The sequence below is a fragment of the Sparus aurata genome, chromosome 16 (genome assembly GCF_900880675.1).
Source record: "Sparus aurata chromosome 16, fSpaAur1.1, whole genome shotgun sequence".
Lineage (NCBI taxonomy): Eukaryota > Metazoa > Chordata > Actinopteri > Spariformes > Sparidae > Sparus > Sparus aurata.
In genome coordinates this window covers 1,384,267-1,399,600 of record NC_044202.1, presented here as the reverse complement: position 1 = coordinate 1,399,600, position 15,334 = coordinate 1,384,267, and the positions used below count along the sequence as shown (strand labels likewise).

The window sequence follows — 15,334 nt, the reverse complement described above, 5'->3', positions numbered from 1 at the left end:
ATCTGTTACAAAAAAAAAGTCAGGAAAAAAAAGCACAAGAAAAAAAAGTCAGGAAAAAAAAAAAAAAAATCCAGCACAAGGAAAAACAAAAAAAAAAGCCATGCAAAAAGAAAAAAAACTGCAGAGGCTTGACCTCGTACCACAACAAAGCGGATGACGGCTCCATGACAGCGGCTGGCCGGACGTCTGTGGAGTGTGAAGGGGATTTTCTGAAGTGGTGAAACTGTATTCGTGCGGTAGTGTCTGCTTCTCAGACGCTGCGTCTGTCTGAGCTCCACACCAACAGGATCAAACAACTTGATCAGTTGCCTTATTGCATCTTGTGATACAACATACCCTCTCTGGATCGCACGCAGGTGCAACCATCAGTACTCCAAGTTTGTATGGTTTATCCTCCTGAGCAAACCAAGTTTCCGACACAGTCTCTTTAGCGTCCTAATACTTATCACCACACCGTGTTTATGAGCCAAAAGAGAGAGAATTTCCTTATTATTATAGCCGATTCTGAAGTACCGCTTAATCAACGCGTCTGTAGAGACAGCCATGGCCATCAACTACAGTACTTTGATATTTTCTAAATTAATTTATTTTTACGCCTGACTGTTTTTTGGGCTGGCTTTTTTTTTTTTCTTGTGCCGGATTTTTATTTATTTTTTTTATTTTTATTTATTTATTTTTTTTCTAGTGCCGGATTTTTCGTTTTTACTTTATTTTTTTTGCCTGACTTTTTTTTTTTTTCTTGTGCCGGATTTATTATTTTTTTGGCTGGCTTTTTTGGGGGGGGCTGGCCCTAATACTCCTTCGTATGTAAAAACAATTCAGGAGGACTTTTTTTTCAGTGTTTCAGAACCTTTATATTTTTCTAAAAAATGTTTTCACTTTCACAAAAATGTTTTATTTAAAAATAAAATATTTTCCTCTCACTCATGTTTAATAAAAATCCTCTTGAATGATTTCTTTAACTGAGTGGTTGAAAAAAAATCCAGGAGTTAAAACTTCAAAACCTTTTTTCCACATGTGTGAAACTTTTGTTCACTCTGTCTGAAAAATGAAAATTTCTCCTGGAACTTTTTATTTTTCACTGTTTCACACATGATTTTTTTTCTCCTGATTTGTTTGTCTTTTCTTATTCCATCTAAATTTCAACAATCTCACAATCACCTGTTGTGTTTTTGGTTATTTCACAGGAGAGAATTAAATTAGATGATGAGTTTTCATGTGAAATTGATATCTTATAGAAAAAGAGTAAATAGTTTCCAAAACCTGAAACTTTTCCTTTAAAAGCTTCAGATGAAGTCCAGACACTTTACTTGACTGAGCGAAATCGTCTTGAGATTAAATGTTTCTCGTCCAAACACTCGGAGCGTTTACAGCAACATGTCGTGTTAGAGACTGACTGAGGCCGCAGTGAAGTGACACATCAGTTTTAAAGGTGCGAGTTGGCAGCGAGCGTTATTCTCTCAGGACGGAGACTCGGGCTCAATAACGTCTCTGTGGAGCCGTTTGAACAGAGCATCAATTATTCATCCGCCCTCGTACGCTCGCTGTGTGACAGCAGCTTCACTCCCCGCCCGTCAAATCTGCAGCATCAGTGGATCTATCTCCTCTTCGTCCTTCTCCACCGGCGGAGGACGGAGAGCACAAAGAGCGCCGGCGGCCATTTTAAAATAGAGCAACAGAAGTCAGAGTTTCTCCAAAATTATCAGACCATAAAGTCACAGCAGCAGCAGAGAGAGAGGGCGTACAAAACATTAGACTTTAATGGACAAGGTCAATATTTCTCTTAAAGTATGTCAACATCCGTCCTGAGTGACCACTTCACTTACATCACTGCGACAGACGCCATGTTTTATACAGAAAGAATTTAATGTTAAGTATTTTACACAGAATTTACAAGAAGGCCCAAATTATTACAACTGAATCAGAAACACATTTCACAAAGTTTATAAAAAGTTTATCCTAGCTTAGCAATTCACTAAATTGAGCTTTTTTCTAATGGAGTCTGGCATCTTTCTCCTCAAGTGGTTACTGTTAACTGTTTTTGTAAAATGTGACATGTTAGGCATCATAAAATGTTGTCCTCTGTCATAAAGTGAGTGTAAATGGTGAAATCAGTTGAAAATGTGTTCAAACACGACAAACTGACACTTTTTTTTTTACAAGGAAAATAAAAACTAATATCTCACATTTAATGCCGAATTTACAAGAAGGCCCAAATAATTAACAAACTGCCAGAAAGTGTTTCACAAAGTTAATAAAGTTCCTCCTAACTCAGCAACTCCCTCAACTGAGCTTTATTTTAAATGGAGACTTTCTCATAAAATGTGTAAGTGGTGAAATGAACGGTGAAGTGCTAAATGTTGGCAGGTAAGATGCAGACTGGCTGGTACAAACTGACATCAACTTCATGTTCTGATTTAATGCTGAATTTACAAGAAGGCACCAACGATTCAGAATTTGTCTAAGCAGTTTCACTAAGATTGTAGAATTTCTCCTTAAAATGACACGTTTTGTTAAGGGAGTCTGGTGATGTTGCTTCTTCTTCTTGTTTCACAGTAAACTTTACAGGAATATTAATCATTGTCGATTTATCTCAAACATCTTTTACTAAAAACAAAGAACCAAAGTTTTCATATTGTTTCAAAGTGAAAACAAAACAAACAGTCACGTCTCTACAACACTCGCATCATGTCTGTAAACTCAAACACTGTCTTCCATCTCTCTTCCCTCTCTAACGGCGAAGCTTTTAAGGTGCAGTCCACGGTTTTCGAAGTCGGCAGAGATTATTGCACAAACATCAGGTGAAGCAGGAAAGTCCAGAGCAGCGGCAGGTCACCTGAACGCATCACTCGTGAGGTGAGAGCGGCGCTCGCAGCAGGCAGGGCGTCCTCTCCAGCACACAGTGAAAAGTCTTTTTTTTATCTTTTCTTTTAGCTTTACCAGAAGCTTTCAGAGGTGGAGGGAATCCTGCGCTCCGCTCCTGCAGGTCGGGCAGTCCAACACCAGGGGGCGACGTGTCCTCACAGTCAGCTGGAGCTGCTGTCTTTCTGCTGAGCTGAAACACAGAAGAGGAAGAGATAGAGTTAGTGTGAGGGGGAGGAGAGCAAGAAGAGGAGGAGAGCATGCTGGGGATGGAGGAGGAGGAGAAGCCCTCGGTGTGTTTGTACCTGTCAGGTCTCTGAAGCGTCTCTTGGCCTCGGCTCGCTCCACGGAGTCAAAGTACCAGACAGTGATGGCGTACCTGAGACAAACCACCACAACTTTATTAACACATCCAGCAACGTGTCGACACAAACACAGACGAGTAATACATAACATGACAAGGAATCAGGGGAATAAAGATATAAATAAAAATATCTACAGGGGATTCCATTTTGTTTTTACACATGTGTGACAGCAGATGGCGCCAAATACCCGTCAAGTGTCCTGCTGACTGAAAACAAACTGACGGCGGTTTACTGACTTCCTGTTTCATGTTGTTGTATTTCAGTCAAAGGTTTTTACAGAGAGTAAAGTTTAAATATCTTAGTTACTCCATAAAACAGTCAGACATGAATGAAATATATTTTCTCTGGCCAAACAAATTCAAGATATCTGCAGAATTAATGCGAGTAATCATATCTTTATAAATCAACTTTGTTTTTAACAGACATCTTATGTTTTAATTAACATTAATTTATTTATTTCCAGAACAGAAATCTGAACTTAAATAAACACATAAATGTGTATTTTGGACATGTTCTTTGCACAAGTCTGACAGACGACATGTTAAAGAAGCTAAATAATAAATATTTCATTTTTAGCATCACCCCTGTGGGAGACTTCCTACTTTCCCTCCACTGAACTGTTTAGTTTTTATTCAACAGCTGGAAAAACTTTGATTTTCGCTGTAAAAGATACAATGAACTCCTGAAAGATCTGTTGGATCACGACACTGTTTTTGTTACTTAAATGAAGATTCAGTTGTATTTTTAAAATTTAATTTTAATAAATAAGATCTGACTTATTTAATAATCAAGCTGACACATGTCTATTCTACTAGAGTTATGTTTAAAACATTTCTATCAGTAAGATTTACGAGAAACTAATTTCTCAATAAAATTGCAGGATGTTAACGACGTGAGTAACGCTCAGCATCACCTGAACAAACCTGACCTGCTGTCAGCAGTCAGGATCACTAATTGATTGGCTGATTGATTGATTGGTTGGTTACCTGGTGGCGTAGGAGGGCTGCACCTCGTGTGGGTTCCTGCGGTCGGACCAGAAGAAGAGCAGCCGGTCGAACAGCGGCTCGATGTCGGCCACGTATGATTTCCCCTCGGGAAAGATCCTGAGGATGCCGCCGTGCTCCTGAACAACAACAAAGATCAGCTGATGAGCGTGACGGACGAGATTGTTCTGTTTACATGTCTGGAAATTAATGTCACACTTTGAAACAAACATCAAATAGTTTTCTGTTGTTTTTTTCACATCAGCACCAACACAAAGTCTCACAGTCTACAAATAACAGATCTACAAGAGGTCAGAGGTCCCTGAACGCACCTTGGGGTTCCAGTTCTTGTTGAGGTAGTAGATGCAGGTGATGCAGCGCCCGTCGCGGTTCGGGTTGTCCACGTGTTTGACGTAACCTGCCCCGTTTCCTGGGTAACACGCCACCATGGCCTGAAGAGACACAGACAACAGTTTCCATTAGACCTCAGGCTGCAACAGTTATCAATCGATCAGCTGTTTGATCCATAACGCATCAGAAAGTCCCGAGATGACGTCCTCAAATAATAAAACACAGAAAAGATTCACATTTAAGAATCTACAATCAGAAAAGTTAAAGAGATCAAAAGGATTAAATCAATTATAAAAAATAGTTGGAGGTGAATTTAATATTTGAGAATTACAACCATCGTTGCAGCTCTAATTAAAACACAAACATGGAAAACCAAAAGTTTAAACTTCGGTCAACTAACGACGCAGTGTCGTCATTATAATGACATGTGATGTTTCATTAGTTTGTTTTGACAAACATCACGTATGATTCATGACACATTCAAACAGGATCAATAAACTATTTGTCTCTCTTCATTCACTAACAGACAAAGGTTATTAAATAATGTCCGATGGGGGATCTTAGGGGACGCGACCTCAGCAGAGGAGACGACGCAACAACAAATTACACCAAAACGTTAAAAAGTACCAATAAGTGAACCGCTGACGTCACGTCATCAGTAACACTGGTGGGAAAATAAGTTGTGGTGCTGCGTGATCCGACTTGCTGATTCAAGAGAAGTGATGTTGACAGATGCAGTAACTTCCTCCGTGTGTGTGTGTATGTGTGTGAGAGAGATTTGCCAATATGTCTTTTGTACATCAAGGGGCGTGTGTTGTGGTTTTGTGTCGACGGCTTCAGCTGCACGTACACAAATTGCATTCATGGGTGTTCATGTTTTCATGACATGCGCGCGTGTGTGTGTGTGTGTGTGTGTGTATGTGTGTGTGTTGTTGGGAGAGAGACAGAGAAAATGAGTCAGACACACTTTTCCTCTAAAGTAAAGTCCATTTCCTCTGCAGTTCCAGTCAGCAGTCGACATCCCAGAACAGAACACCTCCTGCTGCTGTCAGTAATCCAAAAGGTTCTACAGTAATCTCTCGACCCGTCGGATCAGAACAGTAACTTCATGTTAAATATTAAAGAATTTGCATCATCTGGGTCATTTTTTTGCTGCCTGGTTCAAAAAGAGGGAAATTAGCGGCTTTTCATGTCTTTGCATCAGTTTTGTTTGAATCTAAACACATTAAACCATCAGAGGGAAAAATATTAAAACATCCAAAGTTTACCATCTTTAAATGGAAGTGTCTTAGGTTTCAATTTTTATAATACCTGTTCTCTTTTATCTTTATCGTACTGTTTATAATCATTAATATTATTCTATTGTTTTCCTTTTAATAAACATTTTAATTTGTTATTTTTATTCTCTTTTTTAAACCACTTATTTTGTTTTCTTGATATTCTGTTTCTGATTTTTCAAAAACATTTTGATTTGTTTGAAAGGTGCAACATAAATAAACATGAATAAACATAAATAAACGTTGATTGATTGATTTTGGATACTGATATTATAATGAGATCGAGGAAAAGCTGTGAGTGTAAAAGTATTTTTCAGACTGCTCACAGAACAACGACGACTGAAAACGTACGAGGATGTGCAGCATTACGGGTCCAGACAGGACGGGCTGGGTGGGGGTCGGGTTTCCCTGCAGCGCCGGGACCTTTTGACCCGAACAGGAAGCGGCTGGTCAACAGAGAGCAGCAGACGATCATCAGACATGAGACTGTGTCAACATCAACACGACTCCATGTCTGGATTTCCCTTCAGGAAGAAGAACAGCTGATCCTCTGTCGCTGCTGCAGACTATCATCTACTTTAGAGGCGATAAACTTTTATGTTATTGTTTCAGGTGTATGAAGTAAGATTTGATCCCTTTCCTGATTGGTTGTTGCAGCCTGGCTGCAGGTGTAGAGACGCTGTCGTTCATCAGGTCACGCAGACGATCGTTGTAAATTATGTTGAATCTGAACATTTTTCATTACAGTTTTGTTTTATAATCATATCAATATTTATAAATGTTAAGATGATTCTAGCACAGAGGGAACAGACTACAGAAGATCACGTCTTTTATTAATTTGATTAGAAAAGATGATTTTTACACAATAAAATACACAAAACTTCATCAGAGCTTCACTGAGTCTGACAGATGTTTTTGTTCACGATATTAAAATTACTCAATAACTTGAAGCAACTTTTAAGTATTTCATTACATTTAAGGGCATTTTATACATATTTATTCAAAAGTTTGTATTGTTTTTTTCTGTGTTTTTGAAACTATATTTAGTACTTTTGTGTGCTTTATGTGCAGCAATTTATTATTTTTTTTTTTTTGTATTTTCAAAAGTTATTGTTCAACTGTTTATGTTATAATAAACCCGGGAAAGTTTTCTGACATGGAGCAGAAAAGATCAATCGATGATATTGTCAAATTGAAGAAAGTATTTTTCTTATAAAACAACACTAAGCTATAAAATCCACAAGGGATCGAAAAAAAGGTCATTATATTAATAATTTTAAGTATTTGGTTTGATTTATTTCCCTGTTAATGAAACACTGACTGCTGTCTGTCCACTCCATAATATCTGTGAAAATATTTTACTCTTATCACTGATTAAAGAAACATGTTCGTTAACAAAACCTCTCAAACACCAAACTGCATCGTCTCTTACACACACACACACACACACACACAACCTCGTTATCTTATACAAGTCTACAACTGTGACCAACAACACGCTTTCTCTTGAGGGCTTTTATCGTCACACTTGTTATTGTAAAACAAATGTGTGCGAGGACCTTTACACCTCCACACGCTCCGTGAAATCTCAACTCCAGATCCCTTTGTTTTCTCTGCCATAATCACCACACGTGCCACTTTATACAGGAAAGTCATGACGTACATGAACCCTCATCAAAGTCACGGGTCCCTGAACGCAACATCAACAACAACACACCTGTAGTAGCCCGACTGACGTCAGCGTCTGTGTTTACACATGAATCGCGTGCAAAAGGAGCGGACCAGTCCTGCCCTCCTCAAATGTAAAAGTGGGAGGGGTCAGTCGGTGACGTGGGGAGTCAAGCCCCCGGCAGCATGCATGCATGCGACGGACCTCGGAGCTGCACGTAGAGTTTCCTCGCCTGCCAATGACGACAAACCCTGATGCTGATAAAGAGCCGCTGACCTGCTCCAAAGCCACGGTCGGCCGGAGCTGAGGGGAAACAGGCCAATCACGGAAGACTGTTTACACACTGCAATAAAGCACGTACACACACCTACACATACACACACACCATCATCATCATGCAGCTGCACTGCTATGGACTGAAGCTATGTGGAGAAACACAGGAGGGCTGGGTGGAGAGGAAATGATGCACTGTGGGGAAAAAAGGGATTCAAAACAAAACGCCTCCGAGAGCTGTTTTCAATTCAGCTTTATCTTATCTCCTAGTAGAGAGGAGGAAGGAGGAGGGAGAGGAGGGAGAGGAGGAGTGTGGGGAGTCTGTGCAGTTGTTTGGCAGCTTTCCAGCCTGCTGACGGTTTAATGGCAGAGCTACGTGTGGAGCGTGAGGCTGAAGTCCGCCTGCAGCTCCGCATGGATCCACTCCAGTCAACTCCGACACAACACGGTGGTTCCCAAACCAAAAGGACTGAAGCCAAAGTTGTACTCTGGATTCTGATAGCAAAAAGATCTGAGTTTTATAAGAATCTGACAGGATATCAAGTCTAACATTCTGTTATTTTAGCCCAAAGTATCAGTAATAACAGCCCAACAGATACGGAGTATTTCATCTTCGGCTGTAATTACTCCTCGTGTCTCTACTGGTTCAGCTCAGCATGCAGAACAGTCTCACCCATGAAGCTGATGGAAAAACTTAACACACTGTGCTTCAGTACAACACTACAGCTCAACTGAGAGGGATTATAATCTCACACTGTAATTATTCCTCTGGTCCTTATTGGTAGCAAACAATAAACTTGAGCACAGCAAAGGTAAGAAAAATCCTGCTGAGAGGAGTGAAGCTGCAGGACCTGATAACATCCCTGACTGTGTACCAAAACATGCACCAATCAGCTAACTGATATCACATTTATATTTTTAACAGCTCACTCTTAACTCACCATTTTAACCCAGTAGAAAAGAACCTGGTTCAACATCCCTGCTAGCCTGGACCCTCAACAGAACACAATCAGAACCAACATTTCCACAGAGGATGCCCTATCCACTGCCCTCCCCTCAGTCCACACCATGAAAAGCTGCATCAGAACGCTGTTAGTTTACTTCAGTCAAGATTAAAGTGTATTTTGGCTAAAACTTTTAAAACATTTTTTTCTTCTTTCATTTTTTTTTTCCTGTGAATAAATGAATCGTTTCGTCCTGTAAAATGTCATAAAATGGCAAAAAAATTGAAACACCCTGTTGAGTGAATAGGAGTAAAGCAGCTGAGCCTGATAATCGCCCCGACCACGTACTAAAATCATGCACCAATTAACTAACTGACGTTATTACCCAGATTTTTAACACCTCAGTGTCACAGGAGAACGTTCCCTGCTGCCTCAGAGGAGCCACCGTGCCTAAAACGTCTGCTGGGTCACGTCCAAACTACTACCGCCCCGTGGCTCTCACACCCATCCCAACAAAGTCCTTTGAGAAACTGGTTCTCCAGCACATCATGACATGATCCCTGCCAGCCTGGACCCTCACCAGTCTGCTTTCAGAACCAAAAGATCCACAGAGGATGTCAGATCCACTGCTGCCCACTCAGGCTTCACACCTCTTAAGAATAAGAGCATCTACCGGATCCTCCCCATCGGCTGCGTTACAAACAACAATGAGAACTCTTATCAGGAGGAAATCAACAATCGTGTGGAGTGGTGCGCGGAGAGCAATCCAGTGCTCAACACCAGCAGAACCAAGGAGCTGATTGTTGAACAGGCAGTAGAGCTGAGGAGGATCTAATGAAGGTGGAGAACGGATGTCGGTTAGAAAAGGCTCTACTTCCTACGGAAAGTTAGGAAGGCTAAATTACTGTTCCAATACTCTGGACCGTCCGTCAAAAGTTACAGAAGTATTCACAGCTGTGAGTCGGCTGAACTCATCTTCAACACTTCAGCGTGAAGTAATCATTTCTGTGACTGAGTTTCCTGAATCTTTGAAGTTTTTACTGTTTCAAAAAGAAGAAGATGAAAGCTTATAATCCTGCTGATCTTTGCTGTTTATTTTCCTGCAGCATCTCCACATAAATCTGTGTGTGTGTGTGTGTGTGTGTGTGTGTGTGTGTGTGTTCCTATTGTAACTGGGTTGACCTGTTTTCTTAAGAAGTTTCATCAGATAACACACATGGACACCCGCGGTGATAAAGACTCAGTGTTTACTGCTGCACGTGAGGACAGGACGGACATGCTGAATGAGTGTGCGTGTGTGTGTGTGTGTGTGTGTGTGTGTGTGTGTGTGTGTGTGTGTGTGTGTGTGTACATGAGTGTGTGCTGAGGAGGAATGAATAGTTGCGTACGTGAGAATGTTCACTGCTACATTTGCATGTCTTTATGAGCCGTCACACATGAACAGGTGTGTGTGTGTGTGTGTGTGTTTCACATCATCTCTGTTCATTTCAACAGTGAAAATATAAAGTCTAACATTAAAACCAGCATGCTGCGGGTTGTACTTCGTCTTCTCTCTTCTTCATTAGGGAGGCGATTTTAGAAACTTTTACAAACAAGCAAATAACTTAAATGTGATTTAAAAGAAAATATAAAACCAGAGCTCACAACTACTTTCATTTTCTCCCCATCGCTCAGTTTTTTTTTTTGTCTGTACTAGAATTACCATCTGGCTGCTGTTCGCCTCTGCACACCGCTCAAGTTACTGATCCTGAACTGTGGTGTCGAATTATACCCAGAACATTTATTGCAGATTATTATGATGTCACAGTGAATTAAACCTCCGACCTCCTGTCAGATATATTTGTGTAAAGTGTTATCCTAATTATCACATTCATTCTTGAGTAACGGTTAAAATTACAGAGGCCAAATTAGAATATTTCCCTCGAGGAATTCTTGAGATATCGCACCGACTTGACATGAAAACACAGACGCATTACAATGTTAGAAAATATTCAAAAAAATGCAGGTCAGATTTCCACACAGACGAACGTGAAGTTCAGATGTTTTGGTCCGATCAAAAGTCTAAAACACTTTGTGCATTTTAATGGTTTTAACTGTTCTGCACCAACTCTTCACATCTGAGCATCCAGAACCAGCAAACGTTTTCATTCAAGCTTTAAATAATAATTAATATCTGACAATCAGAACTCACTGCAGCAGAACAAACTAATAAAACTGAAGACAGTTACCTGAATAAACATTATATCTGTGAGCAGGGGAGGATGAAGCATGAAGTCATGTCGGCAGGTCGTTGGAGTTTTGTTCCTGGAGGTTTAGTTTTAATGGTAAAGCACTCAATGTTTCACCAGATCTGTTACAAACGGTGTCGCTGATATGATCCAGATTCAGATTCAACCTACAAGCTGCACAAATAAATCTGCTCTTTACCGTCATCTTTCTGTCTCTGGGTTTATTTCACTGTAACACAGCTGCTTAAAGATCTCAGTGTTTACTTTCCCCACGTTAACGCCCTCTTACATCATGTGTTTATGGCTGTAATCATAAATTAAGCACATTATTGTTTTAGGACCATGTTGATAACTAAACGTTATGTCAGTGTGAGCAGGTTGAGATGAACTCTGTCATGAATACAGATGTCTGAAAGCCATAAATGTCAGCAGCTCCGTGAAAATATCGTCACCGGTGTGACTTTTTGATAAAAGGGTTTTGTCATATGATCTCAGGCAAGGAGGTGCCAAACCAGACAGGGCATTAAAATTAATTAAATCAATTTTAAAAATACAATCTAGAAGACACAGGTAAATAATGTAAAGCTGATAAATTGGAGGGATTTTTGAGAGAAACGTGCACAGGTAGTCGAGGCGAGATGACATAAAATACATGAATATGAAAACCTGAGTTGAATAAAACAGATTCCTGATACGGAGGAGAGCGAAGAGGAAGACTTCAGATCACACCTTATTATTCTGTCTGTTTTATTTGCAACTACGACGCAATTTTAAAGTTTTAAAACAGCAGATTTTATCTAAATATAGATATGTAGGCAGAAAGTGAAAGGTTCATTTAGATCCTGCAGGTCAACAAAGTCAAACAGTAATTAACCTACAAATTATCAGCTTAGTAATAAACTTTTAAAAGTCCTGTTGTTGGATTCTGTCTTCCTGACTGATTATTAAACATTAAAGGAGCAGGATGTAGAAAATCAAACTCTGAATTTTAAATGAGGTAATAATACTAACTGTTCTCAGAGGAAAATAAGATCCCAGAATTCTGTCTGAAGAGAGAACTGTGGCAGGTTCCGCCACATATAAACAAAATGAAACAGTTTAATTTGTGTTGTCTTTTCTTTGTTTATTCAGTCATGAAAGCAAAGAGTTTGATTATTTAGTTAAAATCAGTCAGTGAAGATTTTTCTCTTCTAATAAACTGCAGACTGCTCCTTTAAAATGTCAACATAATAAAAACAGTTTGTATGAACAAGATCTTAAAAAAAAAACAACTTAAATTTATTAAATTATATTTAAAATTGTGTATTGAATGTTTCAACATGTGGGCACATTTGTAAATGTTGTATAAATTATTTTTGTATCCATTTTTTGTAGAATAAATTAACAAAGAAATTCAAGTTTGGACTTCTCACTACTTCTTGTGTATTTATATTTTACACTGAAAGAAATCAGCCAACTGTGAGTATAAATGTGACAAAGGCACTCAGAAGCTGCTCAGAGTTTAAAGTAAAACACCTGTTACAACATTTCAGCCCGTTAACTCAGCAACAAGAGCAACTCTAAAATCTTTTAGCGTTGTTAGATAAACTTCCTCCTGCGACTGACTGCGTGTTTGTTGGCCAGCAGCTTTACTCCTCTGTAACTGCAGGAAGCCGTCAGGATATCTACAACAACTCAGTCACTTTCAATGAACCTGAACCTGAAACACAAACTCTTTAAGTCTCCATCATCTCTTACTGTTAATAAATGCACAAACAAAGTTAAATGAGCATTATGTAGTTTTAAAGAAGATATTTAACCTCCAAATTTGAATATTAATATTATTAGTATATTATTTATATAAGACAACTGACGCCAGAAGTGAATAAACAAGCTGTTCTCAGAAAATCAGTATAAAGTGTTTTGTCCTTTAAGCTCAGTTTGTTTATTCAGATATTAACATCCACTGTGCCATAACTGCTTTTAATACACTCCTTAGAATTACACATTTTTTCTCTTGTTCCTATAATAGTCTTTCTAATGTATAAAATCTATTGCCTGCAAACTGAGTCTGTGCACAATAAAGCTGCAAACAAAGTTTATTTAGTTGATTCTGATTTGAATTTTGAATTTTAAATCTACATAATGCACCTTTAACGTTGTTTCAGCCACACTTCATCACATCGCAGGCTGCTGCCGGACTCTTACCTTGGACCTCTCCCGGATCGCCTTGCCTCCCAGCCGGCTGGCGCACACGGAGATCAGCTTATCGATCAGGTTGAGCAGGAAGTTGATGGCCTCGCAGCCGCGCTCGGAGCCGCTCACCCAGGCGGTCTTATCCCCGCGGATGCTCCTCCGGTGGACGCCGGGGACGGAGCCTGCCAGCCGGCCGTCCTGCAGCGCTCCGGAGCGGTGCATCTCCTTCACCTGATCCAGCACGACGTCCCCGGCCAGCGCCCCGAGGAGGCCGTCCACGTAGTAGAAGCCGTCGGACAGCAGCGCTGGGACGACGCGCTCCAGCGCCAAACGCTCCACGTCCGAGTCCGACAGGTGCTCGATGATGGGCATCTTAACAGTTTGTCGTGGGGCGGCTAGTTGGACTGGATTCAGACTGTCGGCTCAGAGTTCTGGAGCAGAGAAATAATGTCATGTGTCAAGTTTGTGAGGATGAAAACTTTGCAGTGTGTGTCTGAGAGTCAGCAGCTGAACACCAGCTGAGTGTGATCGCCCTGCGTGTCTGAGCGCACGTTGACACCGAGCTGCTAATGGACCGCAACCGTCAAGTCAGCGAGCATGGAGGTGTACTACTTCCTGTTGTCCACTTCAAAATAAAGCCCATGCGCCACAGTCAGAATAATATCTAGTAAGATGCACAATATGGATATCTTTCAACCGATAGGATAACAGATAATTACCTGACTCTCATGACTGATACCGATAAAATCTAATTGTTATGCTTTTTCATGCACAGCTGAGTGTTTAATTTATCTGTCTGATAAAGAAATGTGCATCCCAACTAGTATGACAGAAAAAGACTTAGCATGTCCCAATGTTTGTCATATTTAAAAGATACTTTTCCAATTATTGTTATTATTATTATTATTATTATTATTATTATTATTAGCCTAGTCTATATTATGGCATCAGTGGCCCTAAGGACTATGTAAGGACACTCCCACACCGAGTTTAAAAGCCTGCAGCTCCTCCAGTCAGTCAGAGCTGAAGAAGTCTCTTGGATGAGAGGTGACCCGTCTTCAACAAACAGAAACAAGTCCAGTTGACTACGATACAGAACCTTCATCAACACATCAACACAGCTGTATTATTTTTTTTATCATTTTCATGAGAAAAAAAAAAACTGTTTAAAAATGACCTACACGATCACTTACACTACATAAATAAATGTGTGTGGACTTCATTAGACACCTCTGCATTATAAAACCAACATTTCATCTCACCTACTCGTTGTAGAGTTTGGCTTTTATTTTGAAGGCACTTTTCCGGTCATCGTCCTGCTGCTGCACAGTGAGGCTTGAGTGCACGAGGAGAGAAGTGAGACGTGCCGGATGTGACGTTTCGCTCCGAGGAACTTCACTCCGACCCACTTCAGCTTTAACCTATATCATGACGTCACACGTTGCTTATGTATATGTTGAACACGTCCAAGTGACTCGTGGCTCGAGCCCACTATGATCCGCGAAGCTTTAAACGCTCTTCAACAGTCATTCAAACGGATCAATACACGTATCAATATATCGATCAGCTGTAGAGGAAACACAGCACGCGCTCGAGGCTCTCCGCTCTGCTACGTGCCCGTGCGCTGGGCGTGCCCGCCGCCATTGAGGACTCGGTGAGTCGCATGTAGCCCTCGTGCTCCCTCTCTGCGGTCCGCGAGGAAGTAAACAGTGAACGTGAAGTTGAGCACGCGCCAGGAAAACACTGAGAGCAGCTGATAGGAGGGAGAGCCGGACCGGAAGCTGATGGTAATAAACCGGTCATGATAACAATGAAAACAATGATAATGATAACAATAACAACAACAATAATAAAAAGAAGAAGATGATGAAGAAGAAGAAAAACAATAATAAGAACACAAATACAAACAACAATAATATTAATATTAAGACAAAATAATCATATTAAGATAAATAGAATTGTACCACTCTTATTCTATTGATGATGATAATAATAATAATATGAAGAAGAAGAAGAAGAAAATAGTAACAGAAATTCTAGCAATAAAAATAACAACAGAATTACCACTATAACTAATAATATTAATACATATTTGATGCTAAAATAAATGAGAAAATAATCAATAGAAATAATTACAATAATATTGAGATAATAAAGATACCAATAATATATGTGTCTATATATATACACACACATAATCATTTTTC

At 39.9% G+C, this 15,334-nt stretch overlaps 1 protein-coding gene across 2 annotated transcripts; it reads right to left on the bottom strand.

Moving 5' to 3' along the window:
• Positions 1–1,742: 1,742 nt before the first annotated feature.
• LOC115566499 (egl nine homolog 3-like) lies at positions 1,743–14,852 on the bottom strand. 2 transcript variants are annotated; one of them, XM_030392417.1, is made up of 6 exons: positions 14,390–14,852; positions 13,140–13,558; positions 4,543–4,662; positions 4,214–4,350; positions 3,168–3,241; positions 1,743–3,055 (listed from the first exon to the last, which is right to left on the bottom strand). In XM_030392417.1, exons 2-6 carry the CDS (start codon positions 13,497–13,499, stop codon positions 3,027–3,029), a joined length of 720 nt encoding a protein of 239 aa, XP_030248277.1. In that variant the 5' UTR covers positions 13,500–13,558; positions 14,390–14,852; the 3' UTR covers positions 1,743–3,026. The 2 variants fall into 2 exon arrangements, with proteins under 2 accessions (XP_030248277.1, XP_030248276.1); XM_030392416.1 differs by lacking the exon at positions 14,390–14,852 and having other exon boundaries at positions 13,140–13,700.
• Between the last annotated feature and the right edge of the window lie 482 nt (positions 14,853–15,334).